The following is an 11,002-nucleotide window of genomic DNA, read 5'->3' on the forward strand; positions in this document are numbered from 1 at the left end:
GGACAGTACTCTATACATTGCAGTTGCTCTCTCACATAAAGAGCAACTCCACCACCACGCTTGGCTGGCCTGTCTTTCCTGAAAAGGGCATAGCCATCCATGACCACATTCCAGTCATGTGAGCTGTCCCACCATGTCTCTGTAATTGCCACCAGATCATAATCTCCTGACCGATCATAATCTCCTATCCATATATATGGATAATCTACATTTTCAGCTTCAGATAACAGTAAACCTACTGTCCTATCGTATGCTGAGTTAAATCTCAGCTAACCATGAAGCTGTACGACCAGCGGTGTATCTAGCTGTGACTACCCTGGTGAGGTCACATTTGCATCCAATTCTGGGCTCCCCAGTCTACGAAGGATAAGGAATTACTGGAGGGAGTCCAGCAGCAGGCTACAGAGATGATTAGGGGCCTAGGACACCTTTCTCATGAAGAGAGACTGAGAGAGCTGGGTCTGTTCAGCCTGGAGAAGAGACGGCTGAGAAGGCTGTTTATAAATATCTCAAGGGTGGGTGTCAAGAGGATGGGATCAGACTCCTTTTAGTGGTGCCCAAAGATAGAATGCGGGACAACAGGCAAAGACTGAAGCATAGGAGGTTCCATCTGAATATGAGGAGAAACTTCTTTACTTTGAGGGTGCCAGAGCACTGGAACAGGCTGCCCAGAGAGGCTGTGGAGTCTCCTTCTCTGGAGACATTCAAACCCCGCCTGGACACATTCCTGTGCAATCTACTCTGGGTGAACCTGCTTTAGCAGGTGGGTTGGACTAGGTGATCTCCAAAGGTCCCTTCCAACTCCAACCATTCTGAGCTTCTGTGATTCTGTGACTTCTGTTGGTTTGCCTAACAGGAGAAGGGCACACACTTTCGTTAATGGAGTAATAAAACACGTGTGTTAGTCAGAAGTGTGTGCAGACAAGCCAGTAAGAATATTGTATCATCAAATCTCCTTTGTGACACATTAGTGAAGTTAGGCTCTGCTGTCACTAAAACTTTTAAGATGGCTCTAAGATCAAGGACAATTATATACTAGGTCACCATAGTAATGTTCTTAATACTGAAGTAATGTAAATGTAATGTTTTACCAAGAGTATAAGGTATCTTATATATATATTATTGGATATATGACCATGTGTAGTTCATTAATTCATCCATACGCAGTAGCTGTGAAGAGAGAAAAGGATGCATTCAATGGTTTTATTTCAAGTCTGCTTTCCCAAGATGAATTCTTCCATCCATCATATAATATTCCTACCAATTCACAGAGTATTACAAAAACTGCCTGTATGTTTACTTGATTTTAATCAACAAAGAGCACCAAATCGCTTGGATTCTTACACAAGCATACTAACTTACACAAGTGTGCTAACTACACACCATGCTGCTGCTTAGGGCAATCTCACTGCTCTCTGCAGCTTCCTGAGGATGGAAGTGGGGAGGGAGGTGCTGAGCTCCTCTCCCTGGTACCCAGCGATACAACACGTGGGAATGGCTCAAAGCTGCACTATGGGAGGTTCAGACTGGATATTAGGAAGCATTTCTTTACCAAGAGGGTGGTCAAACACTGGAACAGGCTTCCTAGAGAGGTTGTCAATGCCCCAAGCCTGTCCGTGTTTAAGAGGCATTTGGACAAAGCCCTTAACAACACGCTTTAACTTTTGGTCAGCCCTGGAGTGGTGAGGCAGCTGGACTAGATGATCATTGTAGGTCCCTTCTAGCTGAACCGTTCTGTTCTAAAACTGACTTGTCTCTACCTAACAGAGAACACATCAAGAGAGACCTAGCAATAAAGACTTGGGGTACAGGGTTACAAGCAGCTGAAAGACCAGATGTCTAAGGACTCACCCACTGCTGCCTCCCTCATTCCTCCCTCACAGTGTCCTCACATGTTCTTCTCCTTCCTACTCCTACCTGTTTACCTTGCTCCAACCCCAGTAACTGTCAGACCTTCCCATGAACCTCTTAAACTCACTGATGGAGCAGAAAACCATCCAACTGGTTTTGCCGTATTAGTTTTCTACCACGTCAGAAAGTCAGAGTGAACCCCAGAGGGCCCTGACAAGCTCCAGAAGCAGTACAGTGGGAGCCAACGTTCAGGAGCAGGAAGGGAGGTGGGAATACTCCCCGTCTGGCAGCCATGGGCTGTTGAATCACTTCTTCTGTTGCACGACAGCACATGCTTCTGGCTGCAGTACCACAAGCAGCTGAGCGAACCAAACAACTCTCTGCCACCACAAAGGGATTCTCCCTTTCCCGTCCCAGTTCCTCTCTCTTGAAAACACTCTCTCAACGGGAATATCCAGCGAGGACAAAGAGGATGTTTAATTGGATTTGTTTCTTTTGATTCTTGGGATGAGGTAACAACACTAAAGTAATGCAATTAGGAAAGGGAAATCACACAACTTCAACATGGAAGCCAATTAAAATCCTGGGATGAGCTCACGGAGACTGGCTTGTGCGCAGCCACACCAGTGACAACAGCACCACAACTAGGCATGCGCAAAACCGGACTGGAAGCTGTGTTTTAAAAGTACTTCAGAAAACACTTCTGCATCATCATGGGCTCGTCCTGGATAATCTACACTGTATTCCAGTTTCAGATAACAGTAACCCTGCTATCATACTGTGTCTGTGCTAAACGTAAGGAATTCTGTTTAGAAACATAAAGCTCAAGGAACAAGAATAAATCACATGCAGTCATTTAAAACATTAACTGCAGTAACTCATTAACTACTTTCATTAAGAGCTCAATCACTGTTAGATATATTTACCTCATGTATGTCTCTCATCCAGCTTGTTACACTTTGAAAACTGTCCAGATTTGTGATGTCATATACAAGAACAAAGCCTTGTGCGCCACGAAAATAGCTAGTACTGAGTGTATGGAATCGTTCCTGGCCAGCAGTATCCCTGAAAGAAATTGTAAGAAATCACACACACGCGAACAAAAAAAAAAGATGTCAAACTGCAGAACTCCCAAGAAAAAACACTTTAAGGAGCATTGTCCAAATTTTCAGTGGTGTACCCTAGCATGAAAGGAACAAGGCAAGATAAGGATGAAAAAATCAGGGTGCCAGATACAGCAGTGAAAGAAATACACTGGAAATTTATTCTGAACAATACAGCCATACCAGGGAAGCTAAATCAGTGGTTGAAGTCCGAGTGTAACTTCAAGTCCACTGTTGCTTCTTCATATACATAATCATTAAGATCAGTACACCTCTGGTGATTAATAAAATCTGGAGTACAAGCATTGCAGAAATCAGATGACATCCCATATTCTGACAAGCCCTTTGTAAACTGTGACACAGATAGTAAGCTGGTGTAGACAAAAGTTAGGCTTTGGGAAAAAGCCATAAAATACAGGGATGCAGAGATTCCTACACATAATTATGCCTTAAGAAAGCTGTCAACAATCCTCTAAGACTTCTGTATTAAAACCTGAGATGGAGTAACAGCAGAATTAATATTGGTAAGATAATTCATGTACAGAGTTACTCCTTGAGAAGTAAAATATTGGTAAATTTGAACAACCTTCATACTGGATACCTGGAGAGATGTCTGTCAGTAACCCCATACACCTTTTAGAAAGACTTCAAAAACAAAAAATAGAGCATAGGTTTCTGAAGATTCATCTTACTAGCTTTCTCTCAGTGAGCCTTTTGACCATGCATTTGATGGTAATGAAATGTAAAATTTTCTTGCTTTGTCACTTCCCTCAATGTTTCTATACAATTAAATATACTTGATACAGATCATAGATCTGCAATGTTTGTATGCTGCAAGTTTTATTGTTAAAGCAACCTAGAGACAACCCTCTTTTTGACTTACATTAGTTGCTGCAAAAAATATGCCCCCCTAGGCCAAATTCAAATTTTAAAATGACCTATTAGGAACAACTGCACTTTAGGAAGACACACAATTCAAAGCAGATGAGATTTTTCATGCTGTAACGTAATTTGGTTGGCTCTCATTTGTGGTATAAATTAAAACTTACCATATTTGAAGTTTCACTCTTGTACCATTAAATGTTACTGGCTTTACTTTAAAATCAATGCCTAGAAGAAAGAAGAAAATCTGTAACATTTCTCATAATAACATGGATTCCCTTTGAAGATTGTTTCTGAGCTCTAGTTATCGTGCAACTTTGAACAGAAAGTGAAAAGGAACTATATCAAACAAAGAGCAACTAGCCAATCATACACATTCAAGACGAAAGTTGTAAAAGGAAATTATTCAATGGTGAAAACAAGTATGTGCCAGTACATCACACAATTACAATACAAAGCAATGGAGGGGCAGGTCAAAACAAAGGTGTAGATACTCTGAAACTACATGTAGATATTTCCACGAATTGGCAAGTGACATGACAGCAGTTTCATGGCCTGTGCACAGTAATACTTGGCAAATAAATTGATTTCAGTTGTTCCCAGTTTCATCACAACAGCATCGCAGTTATGAGCGGGCAGGTAGAAATGCTTACAAAGCTGTTGCACATGCAACACCATTTTTCTGTCCTCACTTCCAAATCCCTAAAAAAAAAAATAAATATCTAGAGTTACATGAACAGGAATTAGCTGTACTAGTTAAAAGCAAAGATAAACATACACTGGATTTGATGCAAAACGAAGAGAATTGTCTCTGCAGCCTTAATCACCGTGTATCTCACATCCAGAGTGCTAATGCTAAAATCAAGCACTAGCACTTGAAATCACTGCAGAACGTTGTCTCTACATACACTACAGATCTTTCCTCAAAGATACTTTCCTTATAAATTATAGTGTTTTCCTTTATTATATTATCAAATGAGTATTCCAAATGCGATAGATGATACCTGGATTTATGGGTTGTTGAAGCTCAAATCTTTAATATCAGAGTCTGCCGGCTATCAGCTGCTATCTTAGAGTGAGACATTTCCTCACAGTTAACCATTTTTTTCCCCAATTACTTTATTGCTGAAATTTGAAATACCACTTGATTTATCTGCTCATTTTTTTATCCCCACTGAAAAACAATAAGGCTATTTTTGTCAATTACATTAAGTGAAGGTGACATTACGACAGCTGGCCATACTGCATGGTCAAAATTCCATAAGGTCAAAATACGGCTAAACAACATGACTTCAGAGTGGCTTTTCACCAGTAGTAATGCCATCTGAAAGAACTAAACAGATCAAAAAAGAAAAAAAAAATTAAGTTAATACAACTGCACTGATTTCTGTAAGAACCTGTCTGCCAATTGCTTTATCAAAGGAAAGCATCCATGGCAGTAAACCAAAAATACAGTATAGGAAATGCTCCACTCCTTTTCACTGATGGAGGTATTGTGCACATAACTTTGACATGTACGCTCTCACATGCATGATTCCATTGCTATTCACATTTTTGTGTGTATGTGGTAAAAGAGTTCAGGAGGATTTTTAAAATTATTATGATAATCATGTCCTTCACTTGATAATTTTTTATTGAAGCTCCAATGGAAAGATGAAATAATATAATTCATATCTGTAATTAATATTACGCGAAGCTTCCTTGATGGAATTAATAATGTCAGCTGGAAATGTAATTTCAGTCAAATTTGCTCATGTAAGGTGAAATTCCAATGTGATGGAAAACATTTGCTCCCGAAATTCACATGGTTTTGTTTAATTATCTGTATCAGTTCCTACAACTGATGTTAGAGCAGTTGAGAAGGACAGAGTACGCAGCAGGAGGCTGGAATGTCACTTACAAATGGTGCGTTGGGAATACAGCAAAAACATATAATCCAGCCAGGGATTCCCAAACCTATAGGAAACATTTCTTATTTGACATACATTTTAATAATAAATTGTTATAAGCTTTTTTTTTTCTTAATTTATAAAAGGGGAAGCAGAGTGCTGAATCAGACTAAAACTTAATCTAAATTAAAATAAGGCTTATTGACTTCTTAAGTCAACTTCAAAATGTATTGACCTAAAAGGTCAATGAATGTTAGTGAAAAACAGAAGTCAATATGTTCTGCATGCATGAATTGTTCATGTATTTATATGAAATTTCCAGCAAACTTAGCAAATTGGAAAGACACAGAAGAAAAATGAGAAATACAATGCCAAAGACAGCTCACAGATTTCAGATGCTTTTAGGTCCATGTATTATACAACACGATCAACATAACAAAGAGAGCATTGATTACCACTCTTGAGATAAATGTTATTTGAATGCAACAGCTTGTACCTGCTTCTTTTTAGCTGTCAAATAAAACCAAGAAGGGGTATGCTGGCTACAAGTTCAAATTCTAGTTGTTATTTTCAAGGTCTATAGTCATGAGATTAATTTCTTTTCTTTATATTCCAAATAATAAATATGCCCATACTAGGATTGAAGTCCCTTAAAGACGATTACGTCTAAAAAGCACCAAAATCTGCCTGATGGAAAAGGATCTGGGGGTGTTGATTGACAGCCGAGTGAACATGAGCCAGCAGTGTGCCCAGGTGGACGGGAAGGCCAAAGGATCCCGGCTTGTATCAGAAATAGTGTGGCCAGCAGGACTAGAGAAGTGATTGTGCCACTGTACTCAGCACTGGTGAGGCCGCACCTTGAATCCCGTGTTCAGTTTTGGGCCCCTCATCATAAGAAGAACATTGAGGTACTAGAGAGAGTGCAGAGGAGGGCAACGAAGCTGGTGCGGGGCCTGGAGCACAAGTGTGATGAGGAGCGGCTGAGGGAACTGGGACTGTTCAGCCTGGAGAAAAGGAGGCTGAGGGGAGACCTGATCGCTGTCTGCAACTGCCTGAAAGGAGGTTGTAGCGTGGAGGGGGTTGGTCTCTTCTCCCAGGTAACAAGTGATAGAACAAGAGGAATTGGCCTCAAGTTGTGCCAGGGGAGGTTTAGACTGGATATTAGGAAAAAATTCTTCCTGGAAAGGGTTGTCAGGCATTGGAACAGGCTGCCCAGGGAAGTGGTGGAGTCACCATCCCTGGAGGGGTTTAAAAGGTGTTTAGACAAGGTCCTTAGGGGCATGGTTTAGTGCTAGAGTTAGGTTAGGTTATGTTTGGACTCAATGATCCTGAGGGTCTCTTCCAACTGCAATGATTCTATGATTCTACGAAATCATCATCCACAGGGGAATTCAAATTTGAATTGCCCATCTCCTCCTTCAATATCTATAAAATAGTCAGTCCATCTGCAAAAGTCCTCTTCAAAGAGCTCTAGAAAATCAAAACACACTTTTCAACCCAATACAGCCAGCAAGTTCCTGATATAAAACGCTCAAAAAAAAAAAAGTCTATCCAGTGAAAATGCAAGCGTGAGCAGCTTAGCAGGATGCAATATTGACAGCACAGACAGAGGGTGGTGGATGCACAGGACATGTTTACCTTCAATATAGTTCATTTTTGCCGATTAACTCTATTTTCTTCTGATGTGAGCATCAGGAAATCTACAGAGACTTCAGAGCTGGTTCTCTTATTCACCGCACATTAGAAACAAAAGTGTAAATCACTTGAATTTGCAACTTCACTCTTAATAAGTAATTTTTTTTTAATACAGGCATTAAAAAGTAAATTTTTTCTTTTGAGGAAAAGTCAAAATAAAATTATCTTTTTTTCTTTTTAAATCCTGAAGTGAGAGTTGCACCACTTTCAACTATGACTGATCTGGGAGGACTCACACCTCTACGGAAATGTTTCTCACAGAAAACACGTGTGCTGCAGGACCATAGCCACCATTAATACAGCAAAATAACAACTTCACATTGTGCAAGATGACAATCCTGTTCACTTGTATACAAGGGGGTTTTTTGTTCATAAACTTTCTCTATGGCTTTATATGCAATGCCATTGTTTAAACAAAAACATTTCTTCTTTATAGTCTATTCATAATACAGTGCATCTGCCTTATGATGCATATAAGTTTAATTAGAAAGCTATAACTGCTTATAATTTACTCGAACTGTGTAATTGAAGAGGAGGAAGGGTACCCAGCCTTGAGTGTTTAAATGCTGCATAAGAAGCTGTCAATGAAAATTTACTGTGGATGCTTTTTTTTTTCATAAAATACAAAATTTTAGAGATGTTGACTACCACTAGAACCTAGTACAAAATGTTTGGGTTTTTCTGTTTGTTTGTTTGTTTTTCCCCTGCAAAAACACTAGGATTTTTTCTAGTAACACAGAGCTGTGATTCATGATGACACAGAAATGAGACTTTCAACAACCTTTTAACTTCTGTGCCTACAACCCTCTGCCACTAGGGAAGGAGGTGGCACATGATTTTGTCAGGGAACTTGGATGGCTGAGAGACTGTACAGCCTGGATAATCTTACCTCTACTCAGTTCACTATTTCAGCTGGACAGGTAGGGTGAAAAATCAATTAACAGCTGAGCATTCAAGAGGCTGCATGACAGAAATCATTTGAGCTTATATGAAACAGGCATCTGGATGAAAGCAGTTATTTGTTCTGATGGTGCCAACAAAGAGGGAGAAGACATCACAAACAGAAAAACCCTTGTGTCTTTTTCCTTTACACCCTTATGGGCCACAACCTATAGGCCATGCTCTCAGTTGTAGCTGTCTTAATGAAAAAGAAACTTCTGCTTCCAACATTACTCTTTTGGAAGCCATCACTCACAATCTCATTTGTTCTAGAAGTCTAAGCTCTAAAATTCCTCCTAAAATGGAATTAAATGGAACATGGTATTTCAGAAAGAGCTTTAAAAATCACATTCAAGTAACAAATACGACATTTGGATGATTCATTTACATTTCAGATAAACACTTGTTTTAAAAGTTTTTAAATGTCTCAAGAATAGGTTTCAGGAACAGTAATAAAACTAATAATGTTAATCTCAGTCCATAGCAGTGACAAAACTATTTTACCTTGACTACAACCCATCACTTGGAAAATATATTCTTAACATCATCACCATACAAGAGTTCTTAACTCTGCAGTGGAACGAATTAAAAGAAATTCTGTCTCAAAATAATAGCCTCACGGTCAGGAACCTATGTTCCTATATAAAACCCATTAACAAAGCTGATGTTTATTTTCACAGCCATTCTTTGGGACTCCTTGCTAAGCCTGGTAACAAGTTGCCTGTTATAAGGATCGGTGTCACAACTTTACTGCTAGCTACCTTCCTCCCTTTTTGTTCGTGTTGGTTTCAAATGTTGCTTTGCAAGAGTGGGCAAGAAAATAAAAAGTGGTTCAAGTTCAGCTGTTCTCATGTGGGCAGGTCAATTCACCTCCTGTACATTAAATATTCTCTGGACCAACGGCTGCCACAGCTACCACCTGTTATTTATTCAGTTAAGCCAACTCCTTCCACACTGAAAAATATATACAAGAGCCATGCATATTCCAAATGCAGGAACACGCAATTTCTTGTGCGCACTTTAACTTCCTCTTCAAGGGCACAGAAAATGAAAAAAATAAAAAAAATTCTTACACACATGCAAACTTTCAAAACCTAAAATTTCCCAATCAGAAATTGGGAAAATCTCCACAGCAAATCAAACTACTGCACCCACATGACAACGTTTTCATGCTGATGACCCCGTTTTCAGCATGTGGACAGTCAACCTGCCGTTCCCTGTAGCAGCGTGGGGCTGGTGTCCCACGGCACTGGGGAGCTCCCCTTAGCCCCCCATCTGCGGAGGTGCCGGGGAAGGCAGCGTGGTATTGCAGCACAAAACCACCGTGGTCTGGCAGGGAGAATTACTTTCACCACAGCAGTGGCTCTGCCTTAATAATAACACGTGGCTACCTACAGTAGAAGACACCTTGACTTTATACAATCAAAAGTATTAGCACAAAGTTAAATCCCTTTGTAGCACGAAAGACGAAGGCACTGGGAATTTTACTGATGCCTGACAACTCTTCGAGGTAGATGCGGCTTCCTCTGTGGCCACACCAGTGTAGAGCAACCAGGCATCTGTCTGGAGTTGTGGGAAATAAGAAAGAGTAGGAAACAAGTTGTGTTCATAAGGTTTTTTTAAGAAAAAAGTAGGTTCTGAATGCCCCAGACAAAGAGCAAGGACACTGCACAACAGCCGGCACAAGGAGTTTTTGGAGCCAGGGTGACACGTTCCCTGACACCCTGCCAAAGCCCTGCAAAGGTTTACGTTGCCAGACGCGGCCGCAGACACGCAACAGCTTAGGAGAGGGAGATCTGAGATCTCCGAGGCAGGAACAGCCGAGCTGCCACGCCGGGAAGGTCGTGTTCGAAACGCGCACCCGCGGCCTGCGCCCGTCAGGCGCTCCCGGGCAGGGAAAGGATGAGGAGCGGGAGGGAAGCGGCCGCCCGCACTCCGCCGTTCACTGGACACCCGCCAGTCCCTCGGGCAGTGGGGCGGGCGCGGACTTGCCCGCCGGCGGGGCCCAGCCTGGCGGCGGGCTGCGGGCGCCGGCGGCTCGCCGCGGCCGTGAGGCGGGCTGAGGGGCACCGAGGGCCGCGGGGCGCTGAGGGGCGGCAGGCCGGGGGCAGGTGCCGGGCCGGGGCTGCGGGAGAGGGCCCGCGGTCACTCACCGATCGTGGCCAGGTAGGAGGTGGGAGCCCCGGCGGGCGGCGAGCCGGGCTCCGTGTACCTCCGCACGATGGAAGTCTTCCCCACGCAGGACTCCCCGGCCATCACGATTTTCACCAGCAGCGGCGGCTTCTCCACATCGCCCTGCCACAGCCCCGCCATGGCGGGCGCCGAGTGCCGGCCGGGCCGGGCCGGGCCCAGCCAGGCCGGGGCGGGGCGGGGGCCGCAGCGCCGCGGGCCGTCACGCTGCGAGGGAGCGGGCGCCGCCCCGCCCGCCGTGTGTGTGTGGGGGGGCGGCTGGGCCGGGGCCGCCGTCTCCCGCCCGGACAGGTGGGTCGGGCCGCAGGGGGGCCGGATGCTGCCGTGGGTGAGGCGGTGTGCGGGATGGCAACCCGGCTCTTCAAACCGGTTTTGAAGCGTAAAGCGTCTATCTGCCTTTTTTTTTTTTTTTTATGCAATCTGACTGTTGCGGTCGTCACGCCAGGAAAAAAA

The 11,002-nt window shown here is 42.9% G+C and overlaps 1 protein-coding gene across 1 annotated transcript in view; it reads right to left on the minus strand.

The window, feature by feature from the left end:
- Positions 1 to 10,725, minus strand: part of LOC135984751 (ras-related protein Rab-10-like) — a 36,038-nt gene extending 25,313 nt beyond the window's left edge. Inside the window, exons 1-3 of the mRNA XM_065627243.1 lie at positions 10,513 to 10,725; positions 4,004 to 4,064; positions 2,778 to 2,916 (exon numbers count right to left, since the gene is read on the minus strand). Of these exons, the coding sequence (XP_065483315.1) occupies positions 2,778 to 2,916; positions 4,004 to 4,064; positions 10,513 to 10,672 (360 nt within the window). The 5' untranslated portion in view covers positions 10,673 to 10,725. The remainder of the gene's footprint in view (positions 1 to 2,777; positions 2,917 to 4,003; positions 4,065 to 10,512) is intronic.
- Positions 10,726 to 11,002: the final 277 nt, after the last annotated feature.

The sequence above is a fragment of the Caloenas nicobarica genome, chromosome 2 (assembly GCF_036013445.1).
Source record: "Caloenas nicobarica isolate bCalNic1 chromosome 2, bCalNic1.hap1, whole genome shotgun sequence".
Taxonomy (NCBI): Eukaryota; Metazoa; Chordata; class Aves; order Columbiformes; family Columbidae; genus Caloenas; species Caloenas nicobarica.